We start from the raw sequence: 16508 nt of genomic DNA on the forward strand, positions 1-16508 counted from the left end.
TGTACGTTAGGTCAAGGGTTCCATACCATTTAAAGTATTTTCACTAAATTTGGCGTGAATATTCTACGACGCCCTAGTAAAAATACTGTGGGATCCCCAACCACACCTAAAGCCCACCCCTCAAAATCCCCAGCAATGCTGGATACACAAAGCTAATAAAAGAAAAAAAATAAATGTTAAAAACAATTACTTTTAAACGCAATTTCGTACTAATTCAAATTATTTTTATGTTAATAATAATAACAATTAAATTAAATACGATATTATTACATTAAATCAATGAAAATTATGATTATATAAATAAGTGATGGTCTCTTTGCGTGTTTTATGAAATGACGTGATAACGAGAAGACTGTCGTGAACTAACAGTGATCAATATCTGATAATACATAGCAATTTATTACTTAACAGTGTCAAAAAATGGTTCTATTAAATCTAAAAATGAATACAACGTAATAATGTATGATTTATTAACTCAATTATCTTACATAATGGGTCTGTTTATGGGTGGTCTCTATGATATGTCATGCTTCGTCTCTCACCCCCCAGTCAACTCATTATGGGTCTGATTCGAACTCATGATGGGCTTGAAGAAAAGGCTCTCTTAGCACTCTTAGTGCTAAAAGGGCCTTTTCTTCAGGTGCCCACAGAGTGAAAAGAGTAAAAAAGGACTATACTAAGAGGTAATATGATGCATTAAAACGTGTAATACTACGATTATGTTAAATTAAGAAAACGCTCGCTTTAATAATATAGCATCTTTCTCTATTTGGAACATAAAGCAGGACCATTTGGCCCGGGCTCCGGATACAAAGAGATTTTTTGTCTATGCTTCTGACACAATATAGTGCTATAAATTAAGACACTTGGCGGATTTTCTCATCTTTATTTTGATGATATGAAACCGTGCTTTGCTATTTGTTTATGCTTCTGACACAATATAGTGCTATAAATTAAGACACTTGGCGGATTTTCTCATCTTTATTTAGTTGACATTAAAATCTAGTCCATTTTGTATTGTCTCTAGGACATTATCAGGGATAGCGACACTTGTTTTATTTAGCACTAACGATCTTTTCCATTCTTCTGTTTCTTCTTTATTTGGATAGTTAAACTTTTTTACTAATTTTCTATATTTATTATCTTCATATTGAGTTAAATTTTTAATCTGCTCTACTACTACTTTTTGCTTGCTGCTTTTGTTACATGTTTTTAATGTTCGTTTTAATCTTTTAATTTTTATGTATTTAAATTTAATTGCAGATCTCAATATTTTAAAGTTTAGATAATCCCTATCACGTGTTGGGATATTTTCAGCAATCGACTTTGGCAGAGAAAGTGTCNCCCTGATCATAGGGTGTCAAGCGTGATGGTGGTCCACGGATCCAGAACCGAGCCAACTCGGTGGAGGATCTGCAAACTTTAATACATCAGTATATATTAATACAATAGAAACCTTTCTAAAGCGAAACCTCTACAAAACGAATAAGAAATCTCTAAACGAAATGATTTGCAACACAAAATACTGCCTAACGCCTAAAAGGTAGACTTTGAATTGAGAATTAATTTATAGCACTATATTGTGTCAGAAGCATAAACAAATAGCAAAGCACGGTTTCATATCATCAAAAAAAGATTTTTTGTCCTAAATTTGTCCTAAGACATTTCCTAATTGTAAATAAAATAAATAAATAAATTCTTCGAGTGGAGAAAATAGGATCTGATAATATAACTTCTCTCATTTCTCTCAGGCTCTAACTATTACAATTTTACATATTGCTTTGATGATTAAAGCCATATTTAAAGTCAAATCCTCAATTATTATTTATATTTTATATATTATACATATAAAATTATTTTCGTTTATACTATGAATCTTTTGAGAGTTGGTAGACAAATTTTAGATCTTCCAAGTAAACCATAAACATCTACTCATATTTTATTATAATAAATGCATATTAAATATTAAGATGTAAATCTGTGCAGTAAAAAATACGTAGCAATCTTATAATTATAAATCCCCACCAACTTCTCTTTGGGTGACACAAAATTCTCCAATTTCTTCATTCTTAACTACTTGATTTCTTCTACATCAGGAAAAATATACAAAGAAAAAATTTATACTTAAAAAATACACGTATTTACAGCATAACTATCTTAAAATGTTCCTTCGTATATGAAAGTGTACTTTTGGCAAATCCCCTTTCTCATTAATTACGGATGGAATATACCCCTGGTATTGAAGAAATGACTTTAAAAAGTTCTCTAAGTATTTTCTAACAGTTTATTTACATGAGTAGTAAGTAGGCCTATAAGAACAAATTCATATACTGTACGTGTAATTTATGGACGGCTTGTAAGGAAATTTAAAAAAATTTTTAAAGTTAAAATATTCTATTGTAAGAACTATTCGCAATTATAAGACAAACGCACGTTTTGGAGTCTTCATAATTCGTTTTTTTTTTTTTTACACCAGAAGGAGGTCTTAAGAATTTTACATACTTAAGTGAGAAGGACCTACACAACAAAGACGACTCCATTGTGTGATTTTTGCGTTTGTATAGTATAAAAGGACGAATTTTGAAGACTAAAATTTGTATTGAATATTTGCTTTTAGTGTCGTTACTAGGCAGGTGCAACAGGTGCAGAGACACGGAGCCCAAGACGAAAGAGGACCCTGATATAGGAAATTTTTTATACCACATTTCACAGTTCCTTTCGTCTTGATCAATGATCAATATTAAATTTTCATTTTCAAATTTCAAATTTTTCCTCCTCGGGAGCCGATTTCGTAACGTTTCGAATTAAAAATTAATTGACTATTCTTATCGTATTTGTTTTTATTTTTATTTTTTCCAAAAAGGGCCAAAAATATAATCTTGCAAAGGGCAGATGAAAAGCTATTTGTCTTTTAATTGTAAATACTTTATATTAAGTTTTCTTCCCGATTTTTATTATTATACAATATATCTTATTGTTTTTTATATTAATTAAATAATTATTCTATTAATTTTAATAATATTAAAACCTTTTATCCATATACATGACTTATTTTTAATTTGTTTTCTATCTACGAAAATATTTTAAATGTGATGAAGTCATTCAAAAGATCAAAATTTTTTACAAAATTTAGAAATTCCGCTTTAAAACACACAATGCATTTTTTGTTATTGTTTATGTTTTTTAATTAAATTTTATAAATGTGTATATATCTCGCTATATATAAAAGTTAAAATATTGTATATATGTTAGATAAAGGCTTCTATACCATTCAACGTATCGGCACCAAATATGGCATCAATATTCTTCGATACCCTAGAAAAAATACTGTGGGGTTCACCACTCCTAAAGCCTCTTACCTTAAGCCCAATTGTTTGTTTTGCAGATCATTGTGGTAAATAATCAGGTAAATAAATATACAATTTAGTTACTAAGACCATTGTTTTTATTACTCTCTTTCAACACAACCTCACCTATCCTCCCTCCACCCCTCAAAAGCCCGAGCAACGCCGGGCACACTCAGTTAGTATTGTATAAGATGAATCAATAGCTGATTTGTCTCAGATCCCTGATACAAAGAGGTTCCAAAATTTAATATTTTATGTAAAAGAATAATAGAGAAATTATTTGTTTTATTGATTTTATGGCCTTCGGAGAGACACGAAGCGCAAGTCTACATTTATGACTTGCAGAGCCCTATAGCACCCCTCTCAGGCTCTGATTATATCTACATGTCACCTGTATATCTGTATATACATACTGTATTTATGTATGTCAGTGATAAGCTATTAGCTGTTCTCAACAAATTAACCTTATTGACTTTAGTAATAACATAAAGGGCTAACTATACACTAGATTTATGTCTGTATTTCCATGTTTTATCCATGCAAACAGAAAAATGTAACAAATCAATAAATAGAAATGCAATATAAACAAAGGATGAATAGCGCATTATCTAAAATAATTGCACACTTTTATGAATAGTTTACTTGTAATTATTTTGTCACATGATTAAGCGGTGCATATTTGTGCACATAAAATAATAAAATCAATTATATTTAGATAACAGTAATTAATAGGTACAGTACTTGTTAATTCAGGAACGATAATTATACAATAGCGAATAGAAAGAAGAGATAGTATATCTTCGCTATTACTATATCGCTATTGTATAATTATCGTTCCTGTATTAACAGCGGATGGCCTACTGGTCGTCTGCTCCTTGCCTTTGGTCAAAGCCAGGAGTCATAGGCTTCTGCTTATGACTCCTGGCTTATGGGTATTTTTGGGTGTCCGCTGATCTAGTGCTGGGGGATCGTTTGCTGATGTCAGCCCCCTGATCATAGGGTGTCAAGCGTGATGGTGGTCCACGGATCCAGAACCGAGCCAACTCGGTGGAGGATCTGCAAACTTTAATACATCAGTATATATTAATACAATAGAAACCTTTCTAAAGCGAAACCTCTACAAAACGAATAAGAAATCTCTAAACGAAATGATTTGCAACACAAAATACTGCCTAACGCCTAAAAGGTAGACTTTGAATTGAGAACTAATTGCTTCATTAAAAGAAATCTAAAAATCAAGATAATGGTGTCTGCCAAATCTATGCTATGGAGAAGGGGTCCACGAGTTTTATAAAGTTTAAGAACTGCTCTGAATTATTCCAACTGTCTACATTAAAACTGTTCTTTTCCAAACGTGAAATTTATTTGTTCGTATATAAATCACAAATCTATCGTATATATATATATAGGCCTATCAACACTCATTACAGTAAAACCTCGATTTAACGGACAAAATATCCAGTTTGTATGTCATATGTTAGAATTAACATCTCGTTAATTTTAAAATGCTTTTATATGTAATTAAATTACCAGGGGAGTATCTCGATATATCATTCTTTTGTGTTTTTAACAAATTTAAATTTTGTTTTCTCTTTAAGAACATGATAAGAACGTTATGATTTAACTTTAAAATCAAGTAGATCGGTAGCTCTTATCTACTTGATTTTAAAGTAAAGTTATCCAATGCGCATACAAGTTTAATGTGACGTTGTAGGCGACAGCATTTTTCTTTAATCTTAACTCTTTTTTCATCACTTTTCATATTTTGTATATCATTTGCAATGCGGTAATTTAAAACTGCGTGCTGCGCCATCTTATTTTAAGAAACTTTTTATACTATTAATTATTATAAAATGGCAAACAGGTTAATTTTGAAGGCAGAGATGAGTTTTATAAAAATAAAAATAAAAACTTGTAAAACCTAATAACGAATAAAATCTTCAGTTAGTCCGACTCTCCCCTCTCTATCTCTCCAGCTCTTCGACCTTTAACCACCAAAATTTATAGTATCAATCCCCTAAAACACAAACCTCCCAGCAAAATTTCAGAAATTTTTGACAAAAAAGCACAGGAGTTATTAATTAGGCTTCAAATTGGGTGAACAAAATTGTGCATCACACACTTGAAATCCATACATACAGAAAAAAAAATCCAATTTTTTTTTACTTTGTAGGTTTTAAGGTCCTCTGAGTCCAAAATGAAAAAATCTTTGTAGAGGGCATTTTTGAGAGATCGCCATACATTCCTTGTTTTACATAACAGCCGGAAAAGTAAAAAATGACACACAAACCTCATTTCTGGAATATATACAATGCAATTAAAGGTCACGCAATGCAGTTATTATATTTTCAATTATCAGATTAAGTTATATGAATTGCAATCATTTCTATACAATATTTTAGCGATATTTAATAAATAAAACATGCTCAACGGAGCATGTTTTATATATAAACATATCTCAACATAATATATAAACCTAATAATAATAATAATATATATAACAATAAAACATTTTGATTAGGGTGATTCAAAACTCAATTAACCGAAATATATTTTAAGATAATTAAAACATTTTAACTGTTCTTAAGGATAATAATATTAAAATGTCTTGTTTATTTGTTAGACTTACATACAGTCAAACCTGTAATAACGACCACCTTTCAACAACGTCCACTTCAGCTATTTTTTTTCAGGAACCTTTCTTTTTGAAATGCATACAAAATATCCTTCTTTGATTATAGAGGAGAAGGTGGTATTATGGAATCCCATTTTCATTATAGTGAATTGTAAACAAGGTATCATAACTACACCCACATTTTTTGTGCGAAAAGTACTGGTAACTATTAAACTAAATGTTCCTAATTGGCTTTTTCGCTAGTGTAACTAAAAGTATGGTTTTTGAAGGCTTCTGTACAAAAAGTCAGAAAGTAGGCTTAGAGAAAACCGGGTGGTAATATGGAACCTTAATGTATGTTTTCAAAAAATGCTTTAATGTATCCAAAAACAAATAGGAAACTACAAAGAATGTTAAATAATTACAAAATTATTTACTCCAATGTATTTTATCGCAAAAATGCTTTNAACCTTATGTACGTTTTCAAAAAATGCTTTAATGTATCAAAAAACAAATAGGAAAGTACAAAGAATGTTAAATAATTACATAAATTATTTACTCCAATGTATTTTATCGCAAAAATGATTTAATAATAATAGTAATAATAAAGAAATGTACAAAGAAGAAGCTAATCATTTACAAAAATCACAAATGTAATGCTACTATAGTGTTAGGTATCTATTTTTACTTTTTTCATTTTTCTTCTATTTTTTCATTCATCTATTACATACTTTTACAAAAGTTAGACGGGTTCCATATTAAAAGCACCAATGGGGCCCGTATTTCACGCATCGTAATCTTGAATTAACTTATGTCTGTCGAGACCAAGTTTGAAAAAACGTGAACATCACACAGATTAATACGTACCCCTAAGTCTCTGGAACGGAATACATGCACCAGTGAACCTACAACTACACGATTTATATTTTAGAAATAATTAAATTCACTTACCATTCAAAACTTTCGAATTTCGAAAAACACAAATACGCTGATTCATAACGGACAACCGTTTAACTGAAGTGAAACAGGTTTTCCCCTTGTTATGGATGTCTGCCTAGTGCAGTTCAGCCACAATCCACTACAGTTCGCCTTTATTATCAGTTTGAAATGGAAGGGTTCCATAATACCTGCAGGGTTCTATAATACCACCTTCTCCTTATATACATAAATAAGTTTTAAGCTACGTTATTAATTAAGCAAAATGCGTTACTTTCAAGCCAAAAACTAAACCTAACACCACGAAATGTTCTAGAAATTGGCATATTTCAAATTAGTCATTATAATTTAAATTCTAGAAGCTAGAAATCCAGAGACACGATAGAGGAAAAGTAATTTATTATTTTTCCATTGACTATCGAGAATTTTTAATGCTATTATTAATTACTGATTCCAGCCTGTGTGTTCCTGTGTAAACCCTTCCAAGTAGATGAAAGATTTAGCTGCATATATAAAAAAAAATGTTGAAATATATGACACAATCTCTCTAAGCCGGCTCTCGAACTCACGAGCTTGATAAAAAGAGGCCTTCTAAGTGCCCGCGGGGAAAAAAGTTTAGAAAAGTGACGTGTTTGAATGATAACAATATGGTTAACAAAGAAAAAACGTACGTTTAGTAATTCACAAATATTGGCGAGTTCTACTTAATATTTGTGAATTGATAGGATTAATAAGGCAGGGTAACAGATGAGCAACCTGTCAAGGAGGTGACCCCGGTAGATCTTTCTATAACTCCTATTTAGTAGTGGAGCATTATGTTATAGACAAAAAGGGCAATTGCCTGGGGGGCCTCAAACCAATTTTCTACAAGAAAATATTCCCCGAATAATCATCCGCTCGTCTACTGATGGGCTAATATTTGCCAGGATGATGCGTGTAACGCTATTTGGGGATACTCTACATCGAGGTTCCATTGTATAAATAATAATAATTCTAAATATATCGTATCATAAATGAATAATAGCAGTAAAAGTATACAAAAAATTGTACAAGTTACCGCTATTGTGCCAAGAAACAATAAATAAAATACAAGTAATAATTTATAGTTTATTAACTTTCTACACTCATTAAACACTTGATACGTCTTTATTAAATAATATTTACATTTATCTGATCAATAATACTAAATGAATAAACAAGATGGAAGTGTATGCGTTGTGAAATATCAATATTTTATTTTATAAAAAGATTTTTTGTGATTTTTTTTTCTTACATTTAGATATAAGCCAGCTCACATTCATTCAATGAAAGAATAATCTTTTATTATTTTTTTCCTTCCTCTTAAATGCAATAAGTTTTTATTGATTTTATTGATTTTTACCTTTCTATTTGTAGACCTAAATAAACATACTTTAAATAAAAGACATTTTATTTTATTTTTACAATTGATTTAAATCTTTTAGTGAATTTTGAAAGTATTTTATTAAGTTAAAAAATAATTAAATTTCCTAAATTCACTTATTGGACTGCAATTTTCAAATTGTTTGTCTGTTCGTTTGTCCATCTGTGTTTCCTTAATCTCGAGAACGGACTTAGGTAGACGAAAATCGAGACCAGATATAGAAAGTTTAGGGAGCGATTAACTACGTACGAAATTCCGGGCTGGACCGGAAGTCGCGTGATTTTTTTTTAAACTGAATTGCAGCCGGCATTGTTATGACGTCACGATAAGTAATTGCTCGTTATTTTACAATAAAAGATCAAGTTTACATGAAAATAAAGTGAAAAAGAATTTAAAATTATATAAAATTTAATTAATTTAGTAAATATTTGATGGTAGGATATAGTTTCCCAACCGATAGCTCGCGTGCTCTTTGAAACACTACTCTTTCTAGCAGTCTAAATGATGAAAGGTTGAAAATTACCGTGACAATTCATAATTGTAAAACACAGACAGAGTTTAAATATTAAAGCAATAAATTATTTAAATATTTAAACATAGTTTATATTAAATTCATATTTTAAATAAGAATTTTTAAAGATTTTTACATAAACTCAGCGCCAGATTTGTACATAAGCTAAACAAGATGCATAGGGCCTCAATTTTTACATGTATCATTATTTAGTGGAAAGGAAGGGCCTTTTATAGCTTTAGGTTACAATTTTAATAATACATTTACAAGCATAAATGAAATTTGTCTGCAAGGATAGCCTGTAACATATGAAGACTTTAATAGCGCGTTACGGGCCTTTAAGACTCTAGACAATATAAATTTTAAGAGGCCCCATCACGTACCTTATATTTAAAAATATACTTTATAAGACGTTATATAGAAAAGGCATAAGGGCCTCAAATCAACGAAATTCATTCTGAGAGCCTTACTCGTGCTTACTTCAGCATAACGCGCCATTGAAGAAATGACAAGTTATGCTCTCATACAAATTCAAAATTGTGATTTATAATTAAAAAAAAAATTATAACGTGAAAGAATTTAATTCCATTCATTTTATACACGTATATTTATATAATAAGAGCTAGGTAAAGATGACTTAAGAAGAAGTTAACTCTGATCTTACCTGTGTTATCTTTATTGACATAGAAACTACTTTAGGGATGAGGAAAATATAGAAATTATGAAAGAGTTAATATCCAAATATCCAAAAAAATTTTTATTTGTTCATAACTTAGATTATTGTCGCCACTAAAAGCAATACTTGTCTGTTATGTTTGCATCATCACTAAGGTAACGCTCAATCAGCTGCACAGGCGCTCAATCAACACGTGACCCACTTGCCTTCTTTCTTCCATTTGTTTAAAAGTTGACTTAATTTTATTAAAANAGGAACCCGTGTTATAGGGGGATCGACTGTATACCAAATTATTCAAACTTCAAGACACCATTAAAAATAAAAATAGCATTATAGTGAACATTTTTTTTAGTTAACTGTATAAGTTGGCGACCCCACAGAAAGCCCGTCGCGACCCCTTTCTGGGTCGCGACCCATAGGTTGGGAACCCGTGTTCTAGAGTAATAATAATTACATTTAAATGAAATTTAAACGCATTATTTTAATAACTTTATAATCATAAAAATGATCCTCCAAAATGTTTACACTTCTTGACTTGGAGCTTTGAAGTGTCGATAAATGCAAAATATTTTGGGGTTTTTCTTACACACGTTTAGTTGTTTCTACGCATGTTTGTGTGGAGGCGCGATTTTGTTCTACCATTTTGAAGCATGATAACTCCTGTGCCTTTGGTCGAAAATTTCTGAAATTTTTAAGGGAGGTTTGTGTATTAAGAACATTATTGACGCTATTAAATTTTGATGGTTAAAGAATAGAATGAGCGGGGAGACAGAACGGGTCACATGTCATATCTCGAGAACGGCGTTAGATAGATGAAAATCAAAAGTAAAGTACGGAAAACTTAGACTCCGATTAACTGTACACCGGGAAGTACACCGTACTTCTGAACCGGAAGTCACGTAATTTTTTAAATTAAATGACGATTAAAAATTGTAGCAAAAAGCTTAATTTTTGAGGTAGACACGAGTTTTTATAAAATATTGCAAATGCTAATAACGAGCAAAATTTGCGTTAAGTCTGACACAGCTCGAGATACGACACACGATGAGACAGAGTTAACTCTATCTCCCGCCACCCTTTACCTTTAACTATCAAAATGCAATTACATCAATCCACCAATACACAATCATCTATGCAAAATTTTAGAAATTATCGAAAACTTTCAATAAAACGCACAGGAGTGATTAAGCTTCAAAATGTGTAAACAAAATCGTGTCCCCCACACACTAACATCCATACATACAGAGAAAACCTCCTAAGTTTTCATATTAGATTTAGGCGAATTTCTACATTTATTATTTAATTCCCCCCTTCAAATTCTGCAAATTGGTCTTTGTTTAAAAAAAAAAAACAAAGACCAACGCATTTTTATTTGTTATATTTATAATTTTGAGTACGAGAATTAAAATTATAATTACTATACAATTGTATTTTACTGTATAGACGTCGGTGTACATATTTTACATATCATCCATACTTTAATTCGACATTTAAAGTCAACTAATGTAAATATTTACTTATGTTAATCCAAATGGTCTTTGCACCGACAGCTCTCCATTCTCTCAAGGGCCCCTTGAGAGAATGGAAAGCTGGCACGGTATTTGAGTCGTACTGCCATGTACAGTACAACTCAAAGACCGTAAATACAGTATCAAAAATGTAAATTTTCGACTATAAATTCGTATCTTCTATTATCAGGACTTATTACACTGGCATTACAGATAATGATACAAAGTTTAACAGAAACCAATTTTTATTTTATTCCATATACCTGGACACATACATAATTTTGCGTTTCGGACATATTTGTCCCTCCTCAGCAGGTTTTTCTGTATATTCTATAAACAATAAAACAAATATTTAAAATTTACAATTAAAATTTCCCGACAAATTATTTAATAAAATTGTGAGGCTCCGGAAGTAGGTCGAAATTCGCGCAAGATAATGTTTTAATTTCGTATAAAAAAAGTGTTTTTTTTTAAATTATAACAATAATCATTATTTTATATTGTAAAAAGAAACCGTCTAACGCAAGGCGAATATATTATGTCCCTATATAGTCATATCTGTAGAAATTTCTGAGAAAAAACGAATTTCTCAGAAAGAAACAATAGATGAATTTGAGTACTTAGATCGAACATCTTCGATAGGAATCAAATTGTCAGTCGGGGGGACTCACCCCGTAATCTGGGCTCCGATCCCGTTACAATTCGTAACGAGGAGGGGACACCAATTAGAGAACGGGGGCAGATCTGCATCGACCTATCGGAATGTTCGATCTGGGACTCAGAAAAACTTATAAAAACCGCGCAAAAAAAGGATGTGACGTTCTTGGTTCCAAGTTCGGTGTGCTCCGCTTCTGGATTTTTCCTGCGGTTCAATAACGGAAACTTGGTCGTCGTCCCGAAAGAAGTTTTCGCCATCCTGTCCCAGCAAGTTTCGCCAAGGGTAATCTACTGCAGAATCACCCCTTCAAGTTGTGCTGTGCGCCCCGGAGCCTACGTTTTCCTCATCATCTTCGCCAAAAGAAGAGAAGATCGTAGAAAAATTGAACTTTATTTACGAACTGATTCACTCTGTGGATAGGCCTTACGCCGAAGAAAACAGTAGTTGTAAGCGAAATTTTTATATTTAATAAATAGTTTGCGATGGAGGACCTGTCTCAGTAAGTTTTTCCACTCCCACACGACAGTGCTGACCGCTCGACTGTCGCGACACTTTCTCCCCAATCGGCAAACCTCGCAAAATTCTTACAATTTTCCGGTTTTCCTTTATTTTTAGCTCAACTGGATATTCAAATTTTACCAATAAAAACACTGTTAAACTTTCTGTTTCTGTTAAACTTTGTATCATTATCTGTAAAGCCAGTATAATAAGTCCTGATAATAGAAGATACGAATTTATAGTCGAAAATTTACATTTTAGTAAGAAAAAAGGACATTGAGGCATTTTAATTAAACAGTATCAAAAAGTGTACTGTAACAGTAATGTCTACAATGTCGCAGATGGAAGACTGAAATTTAAGATAAAATAAAGTAGATATCCTTAAAAAAAACTTTATATTTTTAACTATTCTAAAATGGCCAAAAACGTAATTTTGAGGGTAGGGATGAGTTTCATAAAAAATTGTAAATGCTAATAACGAGTAAAATCGTCATTAAGTCCAACCCTACTACACGATTCCCTTATCTCTCCATCCCATCGACCTTTAACCACCAAAATTTAATAGCATCAATCCCCCTAATAAACAAACCTCCCTACAAAATTTCAGAAATTTTCGACAAAAAGCAAGTGAGTTATGAAGCTTCAAAAAAGGTGACCAAATTCGTACCCCCCAAACACACTAAAATCCATACATACAGAAATTATCCTTGAATTTTTTATGCAAAATCATATTTTCCAACTCATTCCACAGATTACAAATCTTTAATAAAAAGCTGATTTCCTGAAATTAGCAGAATTTAATTTATCCGTAAATTACAACTTAAAATATATTAGTCTGGTACATTGTTCGTTAACCGATCACTCACTGTTTATTATACAGTAATATGTGAATCTCGGATAATTCGAAGTCACGAGGATTCCCTGTTTAAAGTGACTAAATTGAGTTGCTTGGGTCCTAACCAATATTGTGGATGATTTTTTCCCTACTCTTTCCGCCCTGTGGGCACTAAGAGGGCCTCTTATAGCAGGCCCATTATGGGTTCGGCCAGGCCCACAATGGGGCGACCGGGTGGTGAGGGAAGGGGCCAACATATCCGAACGGACTCTTGACCCATCCGGATTCGATCCCGGGTCTCCCAGATCGGTAGGCTGCCATCTTGATCGCTCGGCCATCCGGCTGCTCGTATTATGGATGTGGAGTCGGAGTCGAAAGAATTTTACAGACTCCGACTCCGAATTTGAATTTTACTATTGATAAATGTGAAGTACGAAAAATACTTTTTAATTAATCTATTAATATCTAAATCTAAAGAGATTTCATAGAAAACGGAAAATTCGATAAATTTAAATATCAAAATGATATTTGCCTATAAAAGTCATTTCACGCCAAAATGTTATGCCTATCTCATGCGACACGCTTTATACTTTCAGAAATAGTTTTTATTCCTTTCATTTAAGGCCCACCAGTGACCGAATGGATGAAACTATCGAACACCTGTAGCTGGTCGTAGGATTGCGCCTCGTCAACCAGCTGGCCACGTGGAGTTTTCCGTGTTTTCTTAACGTTAATTACACTTAAATATAGGCTAGTTTCCCATAGAAAGTCCTTTCGGATGGAATTCCCCTTTTGGCAGATGCCCCTTGTCACATTACCGTATACGAATAAAACCAAACCAAACCGAATATTTTAATGTAAAATTTCTCCGTAAAAACTTGTACTAAAATTTATTACGAGAATCAAAAGACGTACATAACGAATTTACCTTCGAAAAACCTATGTAAAGAAATGCTACATGTTAATCGGCCAAACAATTTCACTTTTATTTTTAATTATCAAAACTTGATTTAAATTAATTACATTAAAGAAAAACATTAAATACAGTAAAACGCAAAAAAACAACAACGATTCGACGAATGACGTAATAAATTGGCCCGTATAATAGTTTCTTTCAGAAAATAAATTCTATCGGAATAGTTAATTAATAAAAGTGACGTAACCATGGGAATTATTGTTAGGTCAAAGTTCATTCACACATCAACAGACGAAACTAATTGACTTCGTGTACCCGTGCACGCTCTGAATTCGGTTTGACTTTTTTGAAAAATACTCGGAGAAAGAGCTAGCGTCGGACGATAATCGACCATTTTTTATTACACTCGGTCAAATTCTCATTAATACCAGAACGGGATAGTGTGGAGTACGAGATCGTTACTAGATGGCGCCATGATGTCAATGATGTGGATTGATCGAATATACTTTCGGTGGGAAATTTGAAAATATTTATGGACAAAACGACACGTTTTTAGAAATTCATGAGAAAAATATTTGAGATATGATTTCGTAGAGAAGTTGAACGTCTTAGAAGCGCATTAATAAATAAATGGTTTCTGGTATTTAAACACCAGCGATTAATGTATAGCCTTGGAGAATAAAAGAGAAAAATAAGGTTTAAGCTGGGTTCATACCAAATAGTTTATTATGACACTAGTGGAAACCTCGGCTGGAAACTGGCGATAAGCTTCTGCCCGCCATCTAGTGGTTCGAGGAGATAACTACATTTCACTCAATTTGTACCGCGTGTATAAGGAGACGTTTTGGGGTATTAGACTAGGGGTATACGCCTAGAAGTTTGACAATGGTGTTTGGATAGTCAGTGGAATCATGCTCGACATTCCAAACACCATTGTCAAACTCCTAGGCTTATAGAAAGGCGGCGCTGAAGTCCGACGTACACGTTTTCGCGATGAAAACGTCGGCCGCAACCTCTCTATTAACGTAAAGTTTTCAACTTATATCTCACAATAATTAAAATGGCCGGAAGAGGTGTTATTTGTGCTATGTATGGCTGTTTTAATTACAAGATATAAAGTGATCGCAAGTCGTTTTACTGACCCCTAAAACAAACAAGTGTAAGTAAATTAATAAGCATTTTGATTGTTTTCATTTATATCAACATTCCTCCTTTAAAATATTGTTATCATTCAACGTATGTGTTTATACTGATTTTCAGATGCACTCAGTAGATTATTAAGAGCAGAAGGACTGATTTAAACGAGATTTTGATAACAGAAAGGCCTGAATATTTAAATAGAAATTATATCGCGTGTTTCGACCATTTTACAGAAAAAGATTTTAGAAACAAAAATATCTTAAGCCAAGGGTATATAAATTGTTTATTATTTGTTCACTTAATATAAATTAATGGTGTTCTTTACCTATTTTTTATTCCTCTCACCGAATTAGAAGTTTACGATCTAATATTGAACTTATTGCTAATTGTCCACATGCAGATTATATTTAGTATCCTATCACTGCACTTGACTAAAATCTTGTTTAACATTTGTTACAGGGTGATGTACCCTCACTATTAATTTATAATGCCAAACAGACCACGATGAGAAGCAGCCCCCCAAAAAGAAAACTAGAAAAATCTTCCAATGCAGAAATGCCATATATCATGTTTTGATATACATGATATATTTGTGTTCAATGTGTTTTAATTTAATGTAAAAATGTTTTATTTTAAAAAATTGTGTCAATTTAATAAAATTAAATTAAAACCTCAGATTTTAATTTTAAAAATCTGACTCTTATTGCATTTGATTTGTTTTGTTGCTGTTATTCCTTCCTTTAAATTACTATCCATTCACGTTTCTAAATAAAATCATAATTCATGTTTTAAGATAATAAAAGACAAAAAGATGATAAAATATTTATTTCGTTGCATTTTTACAAGTTTTGTTAGACTTTACGTAGTCTGCGGTATTAGTGTTCTCCTCGAACCGCTAGATGTCGCTAGTTCGCGCTGTCGTCACTACCGTACATGTTAATTCACGAGAGTTTCCATTATTGTCGTATAAGCTATTTGTTCATACAGTAGAACCTCGATTATCCAAACCTCTATTATCCGGATTTTCGATTATCCGGATTGTTCAAAATAAAAATTTTACGAATTTGCTGATTTGCACTTGGCGAATTACGACACTGTTTATGTACGTGATAGAATGCATAACATTTCTTGTTTCAACAACGTCTCACCCGGCACAGTGATCGTAAACTCTTAAATATATTTTGCGTCGTAATAAAAATATAACTTGACTTACGTATTTATAAATAATTTATACTCAAATTACATCATTTCTATAACCAAGGGCGGCGTAAGGCATGGGCAACGTGGGCCACCGCCTATGCCTCACGGTCCGAAGGGCCTCGCGCCTCGAAGGTTTACGCATTACTTAAAAGCCGCGAACGCGACGAAAAAATTTTACTCGTCATAAAACGATAAATAGTTTGTCAAATTTTTATTCATAAAAATGCAGTTTCGACTGCTTTTTATTTTATAAAATCCGTCTTCTTG

At 32.3% G+C, this 16508-nt stretch overlaps 1 protein-coding gene across 1 annotated transcript in view; it reads right to left on the reverse strand.

Moving 5' to 3' along the window:
• Positions 1–9560, reverse strand: part of LOC111636077 (kyphoscoliosis peptidase-like) — a 39730-nt gene extending 30170 nt beyond the window's left edge. The window contains exon 1 of the mRNA XM_023381243.1: positions 9475–9560. Coding sequence (XP_023237011.1) covers positions 9475–9495 — 21 coding nt within the window. The 5' untranslated portion in view covers positions 9496–9560. The remainder of the gene's footprint in view (positions 1–9474) is intronic.
• Positions 9561–16508: the final 6948 nt, after the last annotated feature.

Source organism: Centruroides sculpturatus, unplaced genomic scaffold, assembly GCF_000671375.1.
Source record: "Centruroides sculpturatus isolate CEXI.00-Female unplaced genomic scaffold, Cexi_2.0 scaffold923, whole genome shotgun sequence".
Lineage (NCBI taxonomy): Eukaryota > Metazoa > Arthropoda > Arachnida > Scorpiones > Buthidae > Centruroides > Centruroides sculpturatus.